A 24,195-nucleotide genomic window follows, 5' to 3' on the forward strand; every position below is an offset into this window, starting at 1 on the left:
ACTGATAATGGCAGGGGTGCAGCAGGACACACCCTGGCATGGACAAGGCAGATCCTGGAGCCAGAGTGAGGGACAAATGAGGTCAGCCTCGTAGGGGCACAACAGGGCTGCTCCCAGTGCAGGCCAGGGTTGGCCACGAGGAGGGGATGTCCTCACCAGGCAGTATCCTGGTAGGCCCCTGGCTGGGCTCTCTAATGCCCACGCTGGGGCAGGTGGGAGGACATTCTAAGTAATGGGAGAATCAGAGCCATGAGCACTGCATTGATTTTGGGTGTCCCAGTCTCAGGGGTTCAGGTGGCACTGCCCACTCCTGTGGAAAGGCACGGCACTGAGGACCCAAGGCAGCCAGCTGGCTCTTCTGCGCCCTCTGGTGACCAGTGCAGAGGGATGCATGCCCTCAGATCCACTAGGTGAAGACCAGCATGGATGAGGGAGTGAGTCCCTTCCCCCAAGAAGGAGCATCCCTTGAAAACCAGCACTGCTGCCTGCCTGGGCCCATTGGACAGGGGCTTCAGAAGGCTAAAAATTGGGACCCAGTAAGCAAACAGCCCTTTGCAAACCTTCCTGTCCAGTGGACAGATGATCACTGCCCTCTCTAGCCCAGCTGGGGGACCCAGACAGGAGTTCCAGCTGTTGTCGGCAGCTATTCCAAGGACCCTCCTCCTCCCTGCCCCTGCAAACAGACGTGCATTCATACACATTTCTTAGTTAGGCAAAAAGAAAAATCTCATGAGAAGCATTAAGACACACATCCTTTCCTCTTCAGTAATCCGAAATTGTACAGAAAGCATGGCTATGTTTGGGGAGGCCCAAACACATACCATTCCCTCCACTTCACTGTGCCGCACCCCCTCACCACCACAGGACACCCTCCCAGCCACCACCCAACTGCGCCAGCTCTGTAAACAAACCCTGGCTCTCGAGTGCCTTCTAATGGGGTTGGTACTGCTCTGCTAGGCCAGTGACAAATGGCCATAAGAGATGTGGCTCGGGTCAGCATTGTCCTTCCTGGTGCAGGCCATGGTTTTATCAGAGCACTGACGACCCTGTGGCACTGTAACAGGTGACCATAGGAGACTTGTACCTGGAGAACTTGGGGCCACTGTGGTAGGAACAGCAGGGGTTCTGGAGATGGACACTAATCCTAGGATTGGAACCCCGGCTTGCTGGCTGCTCTCTGGGTGTCTCAGCCTGTCTCCCACCTGCCTGGGACTGTTTTCTCTTGGGTGGATTGGGAAGCTCATGTGTGGCCTCATCTCACGGGGTGAGGTGAAGACTCAATGAGGCACTACCTGGGTTCCACGGGGTGTCCCCCGTGGGTCTCTCCCCCAGGGTGTCCCTGCCCCCTGTGCAAGCCAGTTTCTGCTGAATTACCCAGCCAGCTTTGCCAAACCACCTGACTTTCCCTCCAGAAGACTCCAGGCAGAAAAACAGGGTTAAAGACCTACCCCTTCTGAGCTCTGTTTTCGATTGTCTAGTGCAGAAGCAAGTCCTCCGACAGCCTGAGGATCCTCATAGGTTACCCTGGAGATGAAGAAGCAGCACAAGCAGGGTTCATTTTCCTCCAATGGTCATGGAGGGATGGGGTAGTGGCCTGTAATCACTTCTATCCTATGGTCCTTCCTCAGATGTCCTTGGAAAAACATTTCCTGAAACCTTGACATTGAGCAGAGGCTAAGGGCTCATGTTGTCTGTCTCCCTGCAGTGGACGCTAGGAGGCCTGGGTCCTAGCTCAGGCTGAGCCACTAATCTCTGCGATCTCAGATTTTGTGCACCTCAACATCCCTCTCTTGAGTAACAATACTGAGCATCTCTGAAGCTCAATGTCCAAAGTGCCCTAATACTCCTCAGAGGGAAGACTAGATAAACACAAAGTAACATTAATTCTTATTTTATTAGCAGCAGCCTCAGTGGCATTTGACAGGGAAGGTGGTCTCTGGGACCCGGGCCTGTCACTGATTATGGGAGGTCTTCCTCCACTCTCCGACTCCTTTAGCTGTATCTGTTTTACAATCAACTTTTGCTGGTGAAGGGTACATGGGACCTTGGGTTTCTGCTTACCCTACTGAGCCCCAAGCAGGACTCAGGGTGCTGAGTGCACCAAGATGCTGGGTCCCTGAGAAAGGTGGGAAAAAGTGTGTTTCACCCGCCTTTAGGCTGAACAGAAAGCTCAAAACATGTACAGTGCCTCCCTGAGATGTAGGGGATTCTCTCTTTCGGAATCAACTCCCTGAATTCCAGATGGCTCATCCTAGCCAGAGCTGCTATCAGAGGAGCCTCTGCTCTGACCACTTATTTTAGTCAGGAAAATCTCGCTGTAAGGAATGGGTTCACCCTGCATGGCTGCACCCTCCTGCTTCCAAGCTTCTCCTGTGGATGAGGGGCCAGGCAGGGTGGTGGCTGCAGCAGCAGCAGCATGGGGAGAAAAGAGAAAAGCTGTCTCTTACAACTGACAGGAGAAATCACACTCCAATCAACCCCAAGGGCAGGAGAGTGTGTGTGTGTTTGGGGGGGTGGGGGAGGAGGTGGGCAGTTGGTATTTATTCAGTATCTGCATCTAATGCCAAGTCCTTACAGCCATGCTTTAAAGTTCCTGGCAGTCCTGGACATGGTAAATAAATGCCTTTTTGTGCTGGCCTGTGACCAGGCATGGGTCAATCCCCCCAATATCTTTAGAGAGCCACTAAAAGGGGCCCCACATACGTCTTGCGCTGCTCAGCCAAGGAGTTTCCTCTCGTCTGGGCAAACATGTCAAAGCCGTCACGGGGATTACATTGCTGGAGTGAACTGAGGGTGCCACTGACGCTCTCTGTCCCCAAGTCTGTGGCAACAAAACAAATGGGTGGCAGATGAGAACAAAATGTAGACTGTAGATCTGATGAAGGGCCCCCAAGCTAGGACGCCAGCCAGGCGGGTTTAGGTTCCATGGGGAGGGTGGGGCGGGACTTTCCTTGGTACTCCCAGTGCACCACATGCCGGAGGAGCCAGGGCGGGCCAGATGGGGGACGGAACAGCCACTGCCCCTCAAACTGCTCAAGGAGGCGAAAGAGTCATAACAAAAAAGAGATTGCTGGGGTGACAAGGCAGGGCTGGCACCAGTGCACCTGCAGATTTTCCATAATGCCCTTCTCGCTTGGGCTCCTCATTAACTCAATCACAATGTCCAAGGACCTGGAACATCTATTTATTCAGCAAATATTTCTTAGGTACCCACCATGTTCAGGGCTAGATCTTGAGTAGACCAAATTGAATCTGATATGGTCCTCAGCTTCAAGAAGGTCAGAGTGGGCAAGAGACAAGCCACAGCAGTGCTTGGCTTGAGACATCAGGAAAGACTCAAAACCAACACAACAGTGGGTCTGTAAGGATAATGGGGAGGATGCTGTGGGGAGAAGGGGAAAGGCAGATACAAAGGCACAGGGTTTGGAGGCCAGGGTATGTAAAGTGAACAACGCTCATAGGAAAAGATTTGTGGAGGAAGTGGCTGGTAATACCTCAAATGCCAGGTAAAGGAGTGGATGGGAAGACACTAGACCTTTTTTTTTTTTTTTTTAAAGAGACAGAGTCTTACTCTCTTGGCATGATCATGGCTCACTGTAGCCTTGACCTCCCGGGCTCAAGCGATCCTCCCACCTTGGCCTCCCAAGTAGCTAGGACTACAGGTATGTGCCACCATGCCCAGCTGTTTTAAAATTATTTTGTAGAGACAAGGTCTCGTTATGTTGCCCAGGCTGGTCTCAAACACCTGGCCTCAAGTGATCTTCCCACCTCGGCCTCCCAAAGTGATGGGATTGCAAGTGTGAGCCACCACCCCTGGTGGACACTACACTTTTTTTGTTGTTGTTGTTTTGTTTGAGACAGGGTCTCACTCTGGATGCCCAAGCTGGAGTGCAGTGGCATGATCTCAGCTCACTGCAGCCTCGACCTCCTGGGCTCAGGAGATTCTCCTACTGCAGCCTCCTGAGTACCTGGGACTACAGGTGTGTGCCACCACTCCCAGCTAATTTTTTTGTATTTTTAGTAGAGATGAGGTTTTGCTATGTTGCCCAGGCTGGTCTTGAACTCCTGGACTCAAGCAATCCGCCTGCCTTGGCTTCCCAGAGTGCTGGGATTACAGGCGTGAGCCACTATGCCTGGCCTATTATACCTTTTTTAAGAAGAGAGGTAGCAGAATCCAATTTGATTTTTTTTTTTTTTTTTTTTTTTTTTTTTTTTTGAGACAGAGTCTCGCTCTGTCACCCAGGCTGGAGTGTAGTAGAGCGATCTCGGCTCACTGCAAGCTCCGCCTCCCGGGTTTACGCCATTCTCCTGTCTCAGTCTCCCAAATAGCTGGGACTACAGCCGCCCACCACCACGCCTGGCTAATTTTTTGTATTTTTAGTAGAGACGGGGTTTCACCGTGCTAGCCAGGATGGTCTCGATCTCCTGACCTTGTGATCCGCCCGCCTCAGCCTCCCAAAGTGCTGGGATTACAGGCGTTAGCCACCGCACCGGCTTTTTTTTTTTTCTTTTTTGAGACGGCATCTTGCTCTGTTGCTCAGGCTGCAGTGCAGTGGCACAATCTCGGCTCACTGCAACCTCCACCTCCCGGGTTCAAGCGATCCTCCTGCCTCAACCCCCCTAGTAGTTGGGATTACAGGCACACAACACCATGCCCAGCTGATTTTTGTATTTTTAGTAGAGATGGGGTTTTGCCATGTTGGTTAGGCTGGTCTTGAACTCCTGACTTCAGGTGATCCACCTGCCGCAGCCTCCCAAAGTCTTGGGATTACAGGCGTTACACTTTGAATTTTAAGTATTAAACCTGGCAGTCATATATGCTGGACTGACTGAAGGCAGAGACATCTGTTCCGATACAGAAATAGTGGCTACAAATATACGAAATATTGAGAAGCTACAATTACAGCAACTGATAGCCACTAGAAGTTTAACTCAAGTCAAATGAAAGGAAAGTAGACGAGAAATATTTTTTAAAAAGGAAAACAGAAAAGCAAGACAGAGGAAAGAATTTTGAGGGCCATGCTTATTATTTCAATGTTATAATTTCATTTGTTATAAATTGGTATCATCCAGTATAACCAATGTGCTAGAGTCATATACACACTTTGAATGTACAAACTAAATAAACTGTGGAAAGTGGTGAGTTTCTTTTAAGTTCCAGACAATGGACTGCTTTAGGCTGATGGTAAAGTTCAAGGAGAGCAAACATTTCAGGGCTGCTACCTCCTGTTTCCAAGCCCTCTGTAGATATTGACAATCAATCAATCACAGACTTTTCTAAGCCCTGATGTGGCTTCAGCATCCTCCTCAAACCTGTGTTCCAAGAAGCCAAAGAGCTGAAACCTATCTGCCCTCCTTGACCTAGTTAATATTGATTGTTTTTTTTTGAGATGGAGTCGTCCCCCAGGCTGGAGTGCAATGGTGCAATCTCGGCTCACTGCAACCTCTGCTTCCCGGGTTCAAGCAATTCTCCTGCTTCAGCCTCCTGAGTAGCTGGGACTACAGGTGCCCGCCACCAAGTCTGGCTAATTTTTTTGTATTTTTAGTACAGATGGGGTTTCACCATTTTGGCCAGGCTGGTCTCAAACTCCTGACCTCAAGTGATCCACCCACCTCAGCCTCCCAAAATGCTGGGATTATGCGCCCGGCCTTGACCTAGTTAATACTGAAAAGGAAATTACTTCAATCATAGGCAATGTTCCATATAAAACGTGGCAGGTGACCTTTCTTTCTTTCTTTCTTTCTTTTTTTTTTGAGACAGTGTCTTGCTCTGTCGCCCAGGCTGGAGTGCAATGACGCGATATCGGCTCACTGCAACCTCCACCTCCCAGGCTCAAGTGATTCTCCTGCTGCAGCCTCCCGAGTAGTTGGGATTGCAGGTGCCCACCATGCGCAGCTAATTTTTGTATTTTTAGTAGAGACTGGGTTTCGCCATGTTGGTCAGGCTGGTCTCAAACTCCTGACCTCAGGTGATCCACCCACCTCGGCCTCCCATAGTGCTGGGATTACGGGCGTGAGCCACTGTGCATGGCCGTGACCTTTCTTTAATTCCTTGGAATTTCCCCCATCCCTGCTTTCCAACATAGATTTTAAACTTCAAATTTAGGGGGAAAAAAGGTATGAACTGAAGGTAAGGTGGTACAACTGGCTAGGACTCAGGAATACACTTTCACATGTATTTCCCAAAAGACTCTCTTTGGGTCTTCCAAGAAAGAAAGAGAGGTGGCCTGCAAGGGAGGCCAGTGGTAGGAAGTAGGTAGGCCCTTTTGTCCCTGTGAGACACTCACCTAAGCCTGCAAGCTGGGAGGAGAGGGAAGATGGGGGCGCTGTGTTCCCCACCATTGGGCTCACCACGGCTGGAGACCCTGGCCCCAGGTCTATTAAGTTGTCTTCGGTTACTTCATTCAGTACCTGTCAGAACATGAGATTGGCCATAAGCCCCAGAATCCTGGAGTCAGGCTCTGAGGTAGAAGCTGGCAAGGCAACTATGCAGGGTTCCAAGAAGAAAAGTATCAGCGCTGCTCTAGTACAGAAGCAAGGCCACTTCCCCCACCTGCCTTCCAGGTCCATGGTGGGCCTGGATGTCAGTGAGCCCTGCCCACTGCCTCCTCCCCGTCCCCACTAGAAGGAGGGGTTGCTGAGTCAACAGTGACTGTCCTGGGAGATGCAAACTTAGGGCTTGCTTGCCATCTTCCCATCAGGGGTGCCTGCTAGCTCTGCCCTAGTATCCCATCAACCAGAGCTTGCCTCTTCAATTTCCCAAATATTTCAAACCCAGTTAGAAAAACTGGAGGTCTCTCCAGCCTCCAAAACGTGGAGGGGTAGGTCTGGCCTCAGGAGATGACAGGATTCTGAAGGAATACTTACTCCATTACTGGCATTTTGAACCGATCGGCCAGACCTGTATCGTTCGAACCTAACAGGGGAAGGGAAAGCAGAAGTAAGGAGAGAGGATGCCTGTGATATGGCCCTGTGGGGTGCTCGCTAGTCCTATGAAGAATCCCTGGGACCAAGACCAGCCAGTCCCACCTGGGGGCTAGGGAGTGAAACCATATATCAACTCTGCCACGGCTTCCTCTGTGTGGGGCTCCCCCTGAGAGGATCAGCTTCTCACCCAGCACCCAGAGTGGGCATCAGAAAGGAGTGGTGGCTGGCCCATCATGGAGGTCATTGTGAGTGTCCCCAGCCTCTCCTCACACACCTGGGCCCAGAGATCTCCTCTTGTCCCTGGAGGGAGGGTGGCTTAACCACCTTACCTTGGAGCTCTCCAATGTTTACACCACCAGGCAGTAGCTGCAGACTCCCTATTTCATAGGGCTGTGTTCAGGAGCAACTAGCTAGTGTTCCTAACATGCTCCCAACTCAGCCTCTGGGGAAAGGGGGTGGGGCACACATAGGGTGGGCACCAGCAGGAGGAAGGCGGACGCATGGCCCTGGCTACGGCCTGGGGAAATGCTCGCCAGTAGCTGCTACAGAGAGGCCTGGGCCAGTCATCGAAGGACTGCTAGGAGGGTGGAGTGAGTGTCCTCTGCACCCAGTCAAGCAGTGCAGGGGGAGTTGGCTTTGAGCAACTGTCGAAGGCCAGGTCATCCTCCTGTCAGGTGGGGAATGGAAGAGTAGTTATGAGGTGTGTGTTGGGTGGGGCAGAATAGATTATGTTCTGTATCGTATTTAAAAACTCCAAATGCCATGGGCAGCGGTAGCTAAGAGACTTTTTCCAGCTGGAGCCTTAGACACCCAGCTTTAGTGAGTTATGCTGCTCCAGATTTGTCTCCCAACTTGCTGGGGTCAGCAGCTGGTGACAAGAGATCCCCAGGAGGAATGATCTGGGTAAGGCAGTGAGTGTCCACTGTGGTTTTAAAAAAGACTTGTGTGTTTTTTCAACAGTGGTCTACAAGGAGAACAGGAATATTAATACATCTGAAACAATTTTAATCCTGGGGTACCTTTCCCACACTCATCTTCAATGAACAATGAGTATCATCAAAGACACTCTAATCAGGATAGCACTTCCAGCCACCAGCCCCAGGCTTTGCCTCTGAATTATGTGTAATGCTGGGACTGGGAGACTCTTGGGTGAAAATACTCATATTAGTTAGCTCCTGTTACGCTTTCTAGCAGGGCTTAAATAGGTTTAATAGGTTAAACCCAAGCCCATTTACCATGGAGAAACTGGAATCACATGGCAAGACAAAGGGGCCTCGGGCTGGGAGTCAGGTCCCCTTAGATCTGCCCCTGTTCTCCAACTGATGCACTGGGGGGTCCTGGGGATGCCCCCATACTTACTGCAGAGGTTTCTTCACCTGTCAGGTGGGCACAGAGCCACTGGTGTGTACTTCCGTAGTCAAAAGATGAGACAAGGCCCAAGGCTGTGACAGCCGTAACAAAACCACCCTTTAGGTCCCCAAAGGGTAACGCAAATGCAAGCATCTGTCCCACTCACCCTAACTGATGCCAGGTCCTTGTCCTCCTGATGAATCCAGCAGTAGGTTGTGAGTCAGCTGGTGCAGCAGAGGGGACCAGGACCTTAAGTCTGCAGGGGACTCAAGCCACTGTCCTGTCCTCTCAAGCCTCATCTTTAAGGGGAAAAGGTTGGCCTGATCATGGTCCTTTCTGGTCCTTATGCTGAGTCCTTCATGAAAGCCCAGTGTGCTCCCATCAGGTGATGAGATGGGAATTGTGCTTGCCATTATTCCTCCTATTTAAAACTAGGTCTAAATAAGACATTTTGGACTTTGTCCTGAGGGAAGGCTTTGGAAATGAAAAAGAATTTGCAGGTTTGTTACCTCAAACCCAAAAATGATTTGGCTGCAGAAAGAACTGGAATGAATGTGTGCACGCTTCCCTAAGCAGCAGCATTCCGGCACTTACACCCGCCTGCTTCCCCTGAATGCTCTAGATAACACTGACATTTGCAAAGGGAAAAGCTTTTTTCCTTTTTTCTTTTTTTTTAAGATGGGAAAGAGGAAATCCTTTTTCTTACTAGAGATTTTTTTCCCTTTAATCCTTTTCAAATTCAAAGGATCATCAAAGGAGCAGGTGCAGAAGCTCTGGGGCCCAGAGGCCCCCAAGTGCTACCCCTCCCTGGGGCTGGGGGTGGCAGGGCAGTGGGGAAAGGCAGAGCAGCCTGAGGCTTACAAAGGGCAGAGCCTAATTCTGCACGTCAACTTCCTGCTGCTTCTGCTGCTCAGTTCCCAGGAGGACAAGAAGCATTTTTCCTGTCAGCCGGGAACAAATTAGCATCTCTGATGAGTATTTTCCAACTCTAATCTCTCTCCCTCTCCCTCTCTTTCCTTTGTTTATGAAATAAATCCCTCTGTTATGGCAACAATCTTTTCAAGGGAAAAAAAAAAAAGAAATCCGGCTCCCACCTCTCGTATCGAAGGAAGACGTTGTTGAGGTCATCGTTCACATGCAGCAGCTCCTCAGTGACCTCCTCGTTGGACACGCGGGAGATGAGCTCCACGATGCGCTGCTGCATGGCCCGGCAGGTCCTGTTGAGCTCCTAGAGAACACATGCACCTCTGGGTAGCCTGCTGGGTGTGCTTTTTGTCACATTCTATCTCCTTTGAAAAAATTTGTACTGATTCTTAAAAGTCACAAAAGGAGTACATGCTTGTTCATAAAACCAGACATGTGCCGAATTCAAAGTAGAAGTTCCCTCTTCACTGCCTGCCCCTCCTTCCCCAGAGGAAACAAGTACTTTTTCAGCAGACAAATGTCCAGACATACTGTTGTATGTATACAAGTACATGCTTGTACAAATCATTAAAAAATATTAAAATGTGATTCTTTCCAGATTGCTTTTTCTCAACAAAATATTCCAGACACCGTTCTCCATCACTTGGTACAGACTGCCTCATTCCTTTCTGTGTGTTTCATAATGTATCTCGCCATTCTTCTATTGCTGGACATTTAGATCGTGGTCTTTTTGTGGCCAACCTAAATAATGCAGCAATGAACACCTGTACACACACATGCATATGCACTTGGGCAAGCACTTCCATAGGACAAGTTCCTTAGCAGGGAAATTTCTAGGTGAAAGGGTATGGTCATTTATAACATTAATTAGTAATAGTAAAAGGCCCTCCGAAAATATGACATCAGTTTACTTACACTTCCAGCAACAGCAGGAGTGTATTTTATGACTGCATTAGGTATATTTTGGTGGCACGTCTGCCACTTTGCCGAGACCTCAGAAGCCCAGGCAGCTCCCTGGCTGGCCAAAAGAGGAAATTCCCACACCCCCAGTTGCCCCTGGAGCCCTCTCTACCCTTAGAAGCAACATCCCCGTGACGACAGAGCCTTAGCACTTTATGGCCTGGCTTCCATGAGCCTTCCCTGTTCCAGAACAGCAGACTTACTGATGCCCTTGTTCAAACTTGCTTACAGAGCTCCGTCAATTCCTGCCAGGCCCCTTGCCATCTCGATGCCAGACTGAGGATGCTACAGAGGAGGGAGCTGGCAACACTGCCAGGCTGGCCCCCAAGCATGTGACCAAAGCTCCAAGTCCCAGTGTGCCATACAGGGTTAAAGCAGAGGGAAATGCTGTCCCCACCTACCTGGGCACTGGAGGGTGCCAGTGAGTTAAGGGGATAAGACATGAAGGATAAGTCTCTCCTTCTCACAGCTCAGCCTCAAAACGACTTCATTTTGAAACCGTTTCTGGTAGAAGTAACTGATTTATTCACAGAAGACACGGCAATCTCTCTTTAGTTCCTCATATTGTCTCATAATCTTGCTAGCTTGGCTACACGGTCTTCCTTCCTACCACATCATAAACTCTTGAGGGGGTGTTGCCATTTATCCACTCAAGGATGCCCTCAAGCCCTGCACTGAGCCACACACAGTGAAAAAGCCCAGTAATCATCTGCTGAACACATCACCAAGGTGGTCAATCAGCCAGTGGGGAATCAAAGGCATCCCCCCTGCATGTCCCTGGTATCCTGCAACACAGCACTCACACAGGGGCTAGGCTTCTTATCTGCCCTCCCGTCTGGACTGAAGCTCCTTGAGGGCAGAGAAGGTGTTTCCCTGGTACCCATGACACATGGGAGGCTCTCCCCAAGTACTTCTGAGAGAATTAATTAATGACTGTAAAGTATTCAGAGGCCAGGGCCAGGTGTGGTGGCTCATGCCTGTAATCCCAAAACTATGGGAGGCCGAGGCGGATGGATCACGAGGTCAGGAGATTGAGACCATCCTGGTTAATATGGTGAAACCCCGTCTCTACTAAAAACACAAAAAATGAGCCGGGCGTTGGTGGCGGGCGCCTGTAGTCCCAGCTACTTGGGAGACTGAGGGAAGAGAATGGCGTGAACCCAGGAGGCGGAGCTTGCAGTGAGCCGAGATCACGCCACTGCACTCCAGACTGGGAGAGAGAGCGAGACTCCATCTCAAAAAAAAGTATTCAGAGGCCAAGTGCGGTGCCTCATGCCTGTAATCCCAGCACTTTGGGAGGCCAAGGCAGGCGGATCACTTGAGGTCAGGAGTTTGAGACCAGCTTGGCCAACGTGGTAAAACCCCATCTCTATGAAAAAATACAAAAATTAGCTGGGCACAGTGGCATGCACCTGTAATCCCAGCTATTCAGGAGGCTGAGGTGGGAGAATTGCTTGAATCCGGGAGGCAGAAGCTACAGTGAGCAGAGATTGCACTACTGCACTCCAGCCTGGGGAACAGAGTGAGACCCTGTCTCCAAAAAATAAAAATAAAATATAAAGTATTCTGAACTCTTGGTCCCCGCAAATTACCAGCTCAGTTATCCACATACGCTCAGTCTTCTCAGCACTCTTCACTCAGAGAATGGGGAATTCTTGTTCATCCAGGATCTAATTTTCCCTCTCTAGGACTCATCCCAGGCCCCACTGAACCAGCAGTAAGCACTTATAAACATACAGACAAGTGCTAGAATTAATAAGAGGTGAATAAGGGATCTTCATTGCAGGGGACACTACTACCCAGTAAAGAGAAAACGCCACAAAATACCCACTCTCTTCTGTTGTGAATGGCTCATGTCCCCAGGCCAGGCAGGAGAGGGGCTCTCAAAAAACTGCCTGGGCCTTGGGGCCTGCCCGACGTGGTCTGGATTGCCAGGCAATAATGGCCACAGGCGCCAATGGACACTCACAGGTCAAAACCCAGTCACAATTACTGTACACAGGAAAACCAACAACACAGGGGAAACACTCATTACAGAATGAAGCATACTCAGGAGTGATGCAGAAAACCAAGCCAGGCCCTTAACATTAAAACAAACAAAAACAAAATAAAAATGTCCAAACTTATGAAAGCAGCAATCACATTAGATCACGTGAAGGATTCCAACAGCCAGAACTGAAGTGAACAATTAAAATAATTATAGCATTTCTAATAGATTGTTAAAACGCAGTGAGCATCTGTTCAGGGCTGACAGAGGAGCACAGATTTAGGTTAACTTTGACAGACCATCCTCCCCTGCTTCCTAAAAGGAAAAAAGGATACTTGGCCAACACTTGGGCAGTAGATTTACCCCATACTTTGGAAGAAGCACCAGAGGGAGACCTGGCCAAAGTGTGCAGGATGGAAAAGGGAGGCTAGGCAGTAGGACAGAGAAAAGAGGTCAAACTTCTGCCTCTCTGCTCTGCCATGGACTGTTCCGGGCCACCGTGCGGGTCTCCTCCCCAGGGATATGGACGTGCCAACACACATGAGGACTGAGCCAGGCACTGCTGAGCTCCTCTTTGCTCCAGCGCTCCAGGTGTCTGCGGAAAATCTCTGATGAGCAAAAGGATCTCAAGTCCCAGCTCAGGACCCACCCCCTCCAGCAAACAGGCCCATTACAAGAAAGTGTGGCCTCTGGGGCTTGTGGCCTAGCAGCAAGCCCTGGCTGTCCTTGGTTGGGGAGGGAGAAGGAAAAAAGTCAATCACTTCTCATTCAAACTGCAGGCCAATCACAAGGCACAGGACGTGCAAGTCAGGGGAGTGTGGCAGTAGGTTGTGGGAAACAGATCCAAGTTACCCTCCAGAAGACTGGGGTATCAGCACCTAAGGCCCACAGGCCATCTTCAAATACACCTCAGACTTTCCAGGATATAGGTGGCCTCAGGCACTTGCCACATTGCTTAAGGGCTCCTGAGAAGTTGGCCATCTGCCTGCAATGTCCCTTATTTCCTTTTCCATCAAACAAACTCTTACTCATCCTTCAAGGCCTCAGGATGTTTCCCCACTCCAGTATTTTGTCATAAAAATTTTCAAACATACAGCAAAACAGGAAGAATTTTACAGTGAACAGACACCATATGCCTATCACCTAGACTGTACCATTAACATTTTACAGTGACAGCTTTAACACGTACTTCCCATTTATTCATCTTCCTGTCCACATACAATGTTTTCTGGGGATCTCCCACCACCCCACCCTCCTCAAGACTCCCAAAGCATTCAACACACTCCAGTCTGTCATCAGAGCCCCTCTACAAAAACCTCCAGCAAGGGGTGACCAGCCCCCATCTGCACTCCACACAGCAGAAGCCCCGAAACAAAGAGTAGGCCTCAAGGGTGGTTCACTGGATTTAGAGGAGAACCAAACCAGATTCCTCAGTAGACTGTAGGAAGTGTCTCAGAAACATGGCTACAAATACTCCCAGCACCGGCGGCCTGATGGAAGGGAGCAGGGGTTGATGTTAGTCTCCTCAACAGAGCCCTAGCCCCAGCTGGGTGCTGGGGACGAAGCTGCAGGCAGCAAGTAGCCTGTGACTGGATACATTCTCCAAGTCTCCAGTCTTCTCCAGGCCTGCTTCTCCCTGGGTAAAATAAGGGGGCTGCATTCATGAGGAAGTTCTTCTGCAGAAGGCCACTGACATGCTGCAGCGGCCTCCATGGCACGGGGCCAGGGCAGCTGAGGCTGCTCTGCTTTTCTCGATTTTAAACATTGCCATTCACTGTAAAATTTTATTTGTGGAGGAAAAGGTTCCATACTTTATTTATTTATTTACTTACTTATTTATTCATTTTTTTAGATGGGAGTCTCGCTCTGTCGCCCAGCCTGGAGTACAGTGGCACAATCTCGGCTCACTGCAAGCTCTGCCTCCCAGGTTCATGACATTCTCCTGCCTCAGCCTTCCGAGTAGCTGGGATTACAGATGCCTGCCACCAAGCCCGGCTAATTTTTTGTATTTTAATAGAGATGGGGTTTTACCATGTTAGTCAGGATGGTTTCAATATCCTGACCTCATGATCTGCCCGCCTTAGCCTCCCAAAGTGCTGGGATTACAGGCGTGAGCCACCGCACCCAGCCATTACTTATTTATTTATTTATTTATTTAACATGTTGAGATGGAGTCTTGCTCTGTCACCCAGGCTGGAGTGCGGTGGTATGATCTCAGCTCACTGCAACCTCCGCCTCCCAGGTTCAAGCAATTCTCCTGACTTAGCCTCCCAAGTAGCTAGGATTACAGGCACCCACCACCACACCCGGCTAATTTTTGTATTTTTAGTAGAGATGGGGTTTCACCATGTTGGCCAGGCTGGTCTCAAACTCCTGACCTCAAGTGATCCACTTGCCTCAGCCTCCCAAAGTGCTGCGATTACAGGTGTGAGTCACTATGCCTGGCCTCCATGACTTTAAAAAAACGTTTGGAAAGTGTTAGATGATTTCTGAGGCTCTAACATTGTGACCTCAGCTTGGAGGAAGAATGAGCCCCAAGGGCACAGAATGCAGTGATCTCATCAACAGTCAGCACCAGGAACATCTGCTCTGGCCTTGTGTTTGCTGCCTCTTCCCCACAGCCTTCCCACTGGGGTGGTGGGTTAGACAGCTCCCAACCCCACAGGCAGGGCCTCTATGCTCCAATCCTGGAGAAGCATCCTGATGGCTTTCCAAAGAGCTATGCTAAAGACAGGCCCAGAGACTATGACCTGGGGCTTCCACATCAGGGATTTCCAGGGGTCTCTGCACAGAGAAAGCTTTACCATCTCTTGGCTTCAGTCTTTTACACCTGTCTCAAAAAGGAAGAAAAGGCCATGCGTGATGGCTCACACCTGTAATCTCAGCACTTTGAGAGGCCGAGGTTGGTGGATCACTTGAGGTCACGAGTTCAAGACCAGACTGGCCAACATGGTGAAACCCCATCTCTACTAAAAATACAAAAATTAGCCAGGCACGATGGCAGGTGCCTGTAATCCCAGCTACTCGGGAGGCTGAAGCAGGAGAATCACTTGAACCCGGGAGGCGGAGGTTCAGTAAGCCGAGATCATGGCATTGCACTCCAGCCTGGGTGACAAAGCAAGACTCCTTCTCAAAAAAAAAAAAAAAAAAAAAAAAAGGACAGAAGGTGAGAAGGTGAAAGGAGGGCCAGATGTTAAAGACTTCTGCTACCACAGTGCCAGCCGGCCACCTGCATGTCCTCTGTGGTGTCATCATAGCCAGACCCTCAGCAGGCTCACTTGGGAGACTTTCCTCTGCTTCCTCCACCTCCAAATCACTCAAAGTGTGATTCTCTTTGGGCCTAAGACACCCAAGAGCCTACTGCTTGCTCAGGTCACCCTTTCCACTGTGCAACAGCCAGGACAGGAATTTCCTAAACGTTGACGACTTCAGCTTTGGCCTTCTCCTATTTCTGGTCCTCAACAGAGGGAAGAACAGCTGGTCACTTGTACAAAAGCCCTCCATCTATTAGAACACCTTGGTAAATATCCTCTTTTTTCTATCTAATTAATCCCAATGCCTTTATCTTTTCTTCAAGGGACATTCTCATCCCTACCTCACGCAACAGTCTTTTAATCATCTTTATGGATTTCCTCGGAGCCCTCCACAAGTTTGAAGGAACACGGAATAAGGTCCTGAAGATCTGTTTTCTGTTGCTGCAAAGATGGGAGGGAGAAAAAAGTCTTTGTTGATGAGAAAGGGGAATAATGAAGCTAAACATGTAGAATAAACTAGATTTCTCTAGAGAAAATGGCCTTGGCCGTTCTGTCTTTGTTGAAATGAGACGCAAGAAGCAAGAGGAGATACACCATCTGCTACTTGGAGAAACGAGGAGGCCTCTGTTATTATCTGATGCTGATGAACGGCCACAGAAGAACATATATTTTTGGCATCATTATATTAATTAAAAGTTATTCATTGAAGACAAAGCTCAAAAGGCTAAATTGGGAGAGACAGAGGGCACTGGATGACATAATCACAATCTTTAAAGATCCCAGAAAGCCAAACTCAGGCTTTCTGCAGGTAAGGGCATGCACTTTAGCAGGGACAGATGCAGTGTCTTGAATTTCGGGCCCAGACCTAAGGTTCCTTGAACAGGATGACAAAGATAGGCTTAACCACCAGATGAGAAGTGACGCAGCAGGGTTTTCAGCTGATGGAAGCTCTCCATTTTATGTTTGCCTCTTGTGAAGAACTGCCTATCCCTCCCTGTGGTGGGCTGCCAAATGCTGCCAAATGCCACATTTGTTCCATGTGGAGACTGGGCAGTGGGTGGGGCTTACGGCAATCTTCAAATATTTAAAGATCTACCCATGTGAAAGAGGAATTAGTCTTGTTCTAGTGTCTAAGAAGACAGACCAGGATCAAAGTTATAGGGAGCCACACCTTAGATCAATGTGTGAAAGGGCTTTCTAACAATAGTCACGAAAGCTAGGATTTGTGAGGCCTTGCCTAAGCCCAGCCCTGTGCCAGGCACTGCCAAGGTGCAAGTGATCACTCCAGTCTAGAGAGGAGAAGGGGGCCTGGAGACGGCTGGTGACGTACCTGGCATCACCCAGCTCATCAGTGGGAGGGCAAGGATGGGGAGGCATTAATTTATAGGCCTGTGTAATTTGTATGCCTGCTGTGCTGCTGCCCCAAGTCTAACTAAGATGTCCATTTGAAAGCAAGAGGGCTGCTGTGAACAGCCTGTCACTGGGGACACGCAGAAAGACCCAACAGATAAGATGCTGTGGAAGAAATCTGAACACAGGTGTAGAACTGAACCAACTTCCTGGAAGGTCTCTCCCAACTCAGAGAGTGGAGGATTTGACACACAGCTCAAGAGGAGGAGTTGCTGTGTTCACTCTGGGCACCCTTCCTTCCTTCTCCTCAGGCGCTCCAGCTACGCTGACAGCACAGGGTGCTAGAGTGGCCTCAGCTTCTCCTCAAATACAGCCACATACCCATGAGTCTGCAGGCAAATAGCTCACACTGCCAAGCTTCCCTGCTGCTCTTGCTTCACTATGGGAAGCTACACCCAAAAGTGCTTTGCGATGTGCAGGAGGCAACCGGGACATAACCTGCCCACAGTTATGATCATCCTAGGGCTGACACCACCAATTATCTCTCTTCCTATTCCCCCCACCTCCTACCCCAGCAATTTATACTTGAACTGGGAGCAGCTTCTGTTGGTGGGAACATCTGGGTTGTTTGTTTCCATGGCCTAGCCAGCACTCTCAGCTCTGCACTTCTCTGCCCCGAGCACTCTGGCTGCCCTCCAGCTTGATGGAGGGTCCTGGGGACACATTCTGATTCCAGCACTTTCCAAGCAGACAGTGGTATTTCTCCACATAGAAGGTTGGCTGTTCAGTGTGGCTCTGACCCTTGGGAGACCCTGCCTGCTGGCTTCTGACTGCCAGGGGAAGAAGGGGTGGGAAGATGTCAGCAACGGCGGAGGCGTGCAGCCAACCAGCCATGAGGGCTGTGTCTGTTCACGGCTGTCCACAGTGCTGCCCAGCTCCTGAATCTCCTGTTGCTGGAAGGACAGCCTCCCACTGGCACCGAGAGTCATTCCTTTTCTATTTGATTTATAAGATAGCAGTGAGGGCTGGGAGGCTTGGAGTTGGAACAAAACAGAGGGAAGGAAAACGTCATGGGAAGCAACCTATTTTTGAAAGCTGTGAGCTGACGCCAGGAGATTAGGTTCTGTTTGTCTTGGCTGATGGGCTTGTTTAAAAAAAAAAAAAAATCCCAAACCCCCTCTCCCCCCAAAACACGAAGTATTCCTGCTGTCTGGGTCTGCTCTGGCTGTCTGGAAGCATCTTGGCTTTGTTCAACACACCCCCTGCTGCCAGGAGCACAGCTCTATCTAGAGCAAATCCCCCCAGTCAGCAGGAATTCCGACGCTGACACAGCACAAAGCTGCCTCAAGAGGCCTTCTCCGTTTCTGGACTGACCTCAGAATCCTGTGCATCTGGGTAACGCCTGGCCGAACCTTCCTGCAGGCTAGGAATGGAGGCCAATGACAGTGCATTCAAGGGAAGCCAGGTCCCCTGGAGTGTGGCACATATTCAGCTGGATCTGCTGAGCTGAGGCAAGCCTGGGCTGATGCAGGTGTGTCAGGAGTGGGGTCTGGGAACTAGGGAGAGGCCACTCAGGACTCCTCACTGGGGCTGGGCCAAGGGTACTTGTCTCAGCTTCAAGAGCAGGCTGGTGTAGTTACATGGAGACAAGTTGTTTCCCGGTCTATTTCCTGCAAAAAGCTGCAAGCTCCAGGGACCACAGCTCATGCACCTCTGTGCCCCTAGGACTGTGTTTTGTGTTAGGCCTGGAACAGGTCTCTACCCACCCTCACCCCCATAAGAGCCGATGGCTTTGGAGTAGGAAGGGGGCACAATAAGCAGCAACTTGGGACCAGGACAGGGCCTTCACAGGCGGCAAGCATGTGCCAGCAGCAGGGTAGAAGGTGTAGCACTTGGGGAGCAAGACTGACAACGGAGGGCCAGACACAAATGGCAGTATCAGCAGCAGCAGCAGGTGTATCATGAGAAACTCATGCCAGGTTGCTAAATCAGTCTGGCTCCTGACCTGTTCCCTCAAGCATCTTGCCTCCCATTGAAAAGTGTGTGGGGCCTTGCAGTTCACAGCATCCTTTTTCCACCCTCCAGAAGGTCACTGCTTCTAAGGGCAGTACCACTGACATTTTCTGCAAATGCCAGGGTCATCTGAGGCTGGGTGTGGTGGAGATCTGGGCACTGGCTCTGGACCTGGCTGCCCTGGGAAACAGGCCTGAGGTGGGGGCCTTGACCCTGGTTTCAGGGGTAGACTGCAGGCCGCCCACTCCTGGACCCCATTCTGCCATGCCCCCAGATCCCTGGGCTGTCCAGAGGCAGGGAGGCCAGTTTGCAATGGCAAACCACAATATGCCTGGGAATCCTCAGTGTTAGGGAAAAGCATGGGAGCATCACACTTCATCTCAGTCTCAGGACACCTTGGGGGTGAGGTGCCACTAGAAGGGCTCCTGTGCACAGTCAAGGTTGAACAGGCCCTCCTGCAAAATGTGATGTTGAGGGACCAAAATACAGAAATCGTACAAGCTCAACTACATTTAAAATAAACCTACAAAAAAGTCAGAAAGAAAATACATCAAAGCACCTACAGTGGTTATTTACAGATGCTTGGGTCAAAGAAAGTTATTTTCTTTTCTGTGCTTTCTTTTTCTTTCTCTGAGCATGTATTCTACAACTGGCATTTTATAATCAGGAAAAAAAATGTTATTAAGGAAAATAAAAAAGACAGACAGTGGTACTGGCCTCTGCCTGTCCGTAGGCAATGTGAGGCTGCATGTGCGCTCACATGGACTATCAACAACAGGGCCACTGGACCTGTCCCGCCTTGCTGCTGTGTCCCCGGGTGGGATCCTCCAACAGTGTACGGTGGTAGAGCTGCCACCACAGGCCAAGTGCTTCTGAAAGATGACTCACCTGCAGCAACTCCAGATCAGATGAATCCTCCTGTCCAGGGACCATTTCTGTTAACATCTCAGACATGACTTTTGTGTTTCCTCGAACGACGTCCAGTTCACTCCGCAGCCTGGCAATCTGGTGGGGGCCACGAGGAAGGAAAGCAGGAAGGAAAGGTCAGTCAGCCTGCACTTGCAATATCAGAATCAGCTTAGCTCCTAGGCTAGTGACAATCCTTCTCACTGGGAGATCTGGGTCGCCTTTCTGAGTGCACACTGCAGAGGCCACCTTCTCACCTCCCTCTGGCCTGCCTGTCAGCTCTGAGAGAGCTGAATGGGCCCTGCCACCAACAGTCTGTTGTGCCTCTCTGACTGTGACACGAAAGCAGTACCACGTAGTGAAGGGCTCCGTGTCAGGAGTGCACCAAGCTGGCTCTCCGTCTCGGCTCTCCCACCACGGGAACTTGAGTAGAAGCTGAACCTCTCAGGGCTTCCGTTGCTGCTCCTTAAAATCCAAGTGCAGGAGGGCAGGAGCTCTGAGATCCCTTCAGAGCTGAGATCCTATTCTACAAAGCTCTGAGTTATAGACTCTGCTCCTAGGAGTTTTACATCTAAACACTAGGATCCCTCTGAGAAGCTGGGCAGTGTCAACAGCAATTTTCTGCTGTGGCAAGAATGAGAGAACAGGGGAAGATGACAGGGGAGACACCTTCCGCACCCAGCTCCCTACATGGTAACACAGCCCCTTGAAAAATACCCAAGTTGCCCATCAGCGATCCCAAAGCCTGGACCTGGGCCAAGGCCCAAGGCTCCTCTCCAGCAACAGAGACATCATACACTTTCTCCCCTTGCCCTCAGTCCTGTGCCTCAGATCTGCCCCTTCACTCCCTCAACCCCCTCGAAGCATCTGCAGAAACCACAGGGACCTTCCTTGCCCACAGTGAAATATCATAGAAGAATCTGCATAGAGGTGCCTACTGGTCCCATCACTCAGTGACAAGAGACCAAATAACGCTGGACAGAGGTCAAGAACTGCACAGGACACTGGGGGGAGCCCTGGAAGACTCAGCAGCAACATCCAGAGCCGGACCTGAGCCTCTCTGAGCCTTCGTTTCCTCACCTACAGAAAGGTGGCACTAACCTCACCAGGCTGCTGTGAGTTTCCCATGCGGCGCCTGGCATGCAGGTATGCTCTCTACTACACACATACGGCCCTTGTTCCTGCTCAAAAGTCCAGAGAGAGGAACTGTAATGTCATTCTTCCTGCACTGTGACCCAGCTTAAGTGACAACTTCTCTCCTCAGTGAAGCCTTTTCTGACTCTCCCCACCCCATCCTGAGGTAGAAGCAACCAACCACTCCCGCCTCCTCAGGTTCCCACTCGCTGTGCCATCTTCCACTATTGCAGCTGTAGCAGCCTCTCCTGTGTGGGTGGGCTCTCTCAGCAGACCTTTAGCTTCTTAGGGCAGGAACTCAGCTGGGTTGAGCTTTATACCCTCAGCACAGAGACAGGGACAGGAGACCTCAATCAATGGTCTACCAGGGAGATGGTCTGGGTCCCGAGAGGCTCTTGTTAGCCTCTGGCTCTGCCTGGTGGATGATCCAGGGGTTTTCTTCAAAGTCTTGGTAGAGAGAAGAGGTTTCTGGCTAGGAAGGCCCAGGAAGGCTATGGGCAGCCACCCGGTAGACTCTGAAGCCCTGGGTCCTCTTGGCCAGGCTGGGTGCTGACCTGCCTATCTCTGCTTGCATTCTGCTCCCCCAGGGGCAACATGCCTCAGGGCTCCTGTGCTACCTATGCCCAGACCCTCCAGACCCAGCATCTTCTGGCTACTAGGAGGGCCTTCCCAAGTACCTCCCACACTGTGAGTCTGTGAAAGGGCTCAGTAACTGTCCAACTTCAAACATTTTCTGCCTTCCCTCAGAGCAGGAAGGGCACAGTTCTGCCCATAGAAGCAGGGCCAAAAGCCAGAGACCTTCTTTCCCACAGCACTTGGGTAGCCACAATGAGGACCTCTTCCATCTGCCTGTCAAGCCCACAGCTGCCTGGTGGGGTAACAAATCACTTGTTCTACTGATGGGAGACTGGGGTTAAATGTCCTGACTGAAGCCTAGAGTGAGCAGCAGAGCTGGGGGCTCACACCCAGGCCCTGGGGGCTTCAAGTTCACTCCTCCTGCTCTCACCGTACTCCCTGCTCAGAGCTAGCAGGGAAGTGTGAGGAACACGACACAACACTGCCATCCCTACACACACATTGCTATCCCTACACACACATTGCTTGAGCCCTCTGCTTCAGTGAGGTTCCACGGTCATGACATTGTCGCAAATAGTAAATAAGGATTTGGTAAATATAAACATTGGAGAGTTTTTTTTTTCCCCAAGTCTGACCAATTCTCAAATTGTAACTAATTGAAGTTCTACGGATTCTTCTAAAGAGCACTCCCCAATTCATCTAAAAAATCCAGTGTGGGGTTAAAACTGCATTAGTTTATCAGGAAGTAACCCGGGAAGGTGGGGACTGTTTGGGATAAAAGCAGGCTTCTTGTGCTTCAGGAGGGCCTCCCTGATCAGGTCACAGCCCTCTGATGGCTGACTTTTTTTATGGGATAGATCTAAGCCTCTGCATGACAGACAAGCCCGTCACAACTCAGCTGCACGTCTATGCTTTTGGCCTCACGTTCTGCCATGGTTTCCTCCCAGATCTGGGCCCTACATATGCGCCCACTCTCCAATCAAGCCACCTGCTGCTCCGAGAGAGCAGAGTCTGCATCTCTGCATTGCAATGTCATTGCTGAGCATGCGGTCTCACCTGACAAAGCCCAACTCCTGTGTCAGGACCCTCTGCATGTCAGGTCCCCGGTACCTCCCAGGCACCACTCAACCCTGGGCTCACGACTCTGAGCCCTTGGTTCTGCTCCCCACCACAGCCTGACCACACTCCATCATGACTTCCTCAGCATCTGTCTCCCCTGGGGATTGAGCCCTTCCATCTCTGTGTCCCTAACACCCAGCACAATACCTGGCTTGGGAGGCCTTTGTAAGTGTCTCCCAGAAAGATGAATAAGGATAGTCAGCCGGCTTGCCTATGGCCCCGAAGTATGCAAGTACCTGTTCTGAATTGGCTGTGATGGGGCCAGTCACACTCAGAGCTGGGGCCTGCGGTGCGGAGTAGGGAGCAGGAGGCGGCGAGGAATAGGAACCAGCACTTGTCCTCTGCTGTGATTGGGACCTGGGCATGGTCGCGGCTGGATCCACTTCAGGGACACTCTGGCATGGCAACAACAAAGTCCTCTGTTTACCTGGGCTGCCTGCATAGCTGGACCTGGTACCTACCCTACCCCATGCAGCACTTCCCCAAGGCTGCCCACAAAAGGCTCAAGGCCCTGCTCCACTGCCGCCCGGGTGAGGTTCACAGAACCCCACTGAGCCCAGGCTCTCCATCTGGGAAGTGGGGCTGCCAATGGCTCCTCCCTCTACTTACCTCTCAAGGAATGTGTGGCAGACAATGAAAGCAACTCCAAAAGGCAGCACCGAGAGTGCTCTGTGAGCCCTCTGGTCATGGTTCCTATTATTAAGACCACCTCGGGATCCAAGTGGAGGGAGGGCGGTTATTAAGTTTTGCTAATCACAGATCTTTACTTGGTACCATAAGAATTACTTTTTTGGTCTTTACAAGTAGACTAATATAAATAGTAATTATGCAATTTACCAAATGTTTTTTGTAATTATAGGAACAACAACACTGCTCTCTGTCATTATTAGAAGAATGAAACAGGTTATGTTGATTTCACAAAGCATAGCGCATGGTCTGGAGGGATCATGATGAAAACAGCCTCCAGAAAGGGCAATCCCTTGGGCCAGGTGCGGTGGCTCACGCCTGTAATCTCAGCACTTTGGGAGGCCGAGGCGGGTGGATCACAAGGTCAGGAGATAGAGACCATCCTGGCTAACACGATGAAACCCTGTCTCTACTAAAAATACAAAAAAATTAGCCAGGCATGGTGGCGGTCACCTGTAGTCCCACTCAGGAGGCTGAGGCAGGAGAATGGCATGAACCCGAAAGGCGGAGCGTGCAGTGAGCCAAGATTGTGCCACTGCACTCCAGCCTGGGTGACACAGCAAGACTCCGACTCAAAAAAAAGAGAAAGGGCAATCCCTTATGCTTGCCCTTTGGGCATCTCAGATGACCTCTTGCACATTAAAATTAAGTCGTGTTCCTACGAGAGACGTGCACAGGTGTGCTATCCTTCTCAGAGATGGGCAGTGGGGGCAGGCAAGGTGAAGTGTACTGGGATGAGGTGCCTCTCCCAGACCCTGGCGCTTTCCTGGCTCTCCCCCAGGCTAGGAGTGGAGTTGACTCCCAGCCAGTAGAGGGACTAGCTTCCTTGAGAAACCATGAGGCATGACCTACATGCTTTTAACCCTGAAGTGCCAAGCTGCCCCCTCCACAGTGCTCGAGTTACTGTTGGCACTGCAAAAGCTTTGGTGGGATGCCTCTAAAGGGACCTTCCCAGGGCTTTGATCCCAAGGCTGATGGAATCAAGGACTGAATCCAGAATCAATTCTG

At 50.5% G+C, this 24,195-nt stretch overlaps 1 protein-coding gene across 4 annotated transcripts in view; it reads right to left on the reverse strand.

The window, feature by feature from the left end:
• TOM1L2 (target of myb1 like 2 membrane trafficking protein) overlaps positions 1-24,195 on the reverse strand; it is a 127,352-nt gene that overhangs the window by 16,536 nt on the left and 86,621 nt on the right. For all 4 annotated transcript variants that reach the window (XM_004042152.5, XM_019027115.4, XM_019027116.4 and 1 more), the window contains exons 6-12: positions 22,737-22,895; positions 19,654-19,770; positions 9,372-9,505; positions 6,868-6,916; positions 6,288-6,411; positions 2,704-2,821; positions 1,449-1,524 (exon numbers count right to left, since the gene is read on the reverse strand). In XM_004042152.5, coding sequence (XP_004042200.1) covers positions 1,449-1,524; positions 2,704-2,821; positions 6,288-6,411; positions 6,868-6,916; positions 9,372-9,505; positions 19,654-19,770; positions 22,737-22,895 — 777 coding nt within the window. The remainder of the gene's footprint in view (positions 1-1,448; positions 1,525-2,703; positions 2,822-6,287; positions 6,412-6,867; positions 6,917-9,371; positions 9,506-19,653; positions 19,771-22,736; positions 22,896-24,195) is intronic.

The sequence above is a fragment of the Gorilla gorilla genome, chromosome 4 (genome assembly GCF_029281585.2).
Source record: "Gorilla gorilla gorilla isolate KB3781 chromosome 4, NHGRI_mGorGor1-v2.1_pri, whole genome shotgun sequence".
In the NCBI taxonomy this organism is placed as follows: Eukaryota; Metazoa; Chordata; class Mammalia; order Primates; family Hominidae; genus Gorilla; species Gorilla gorilla.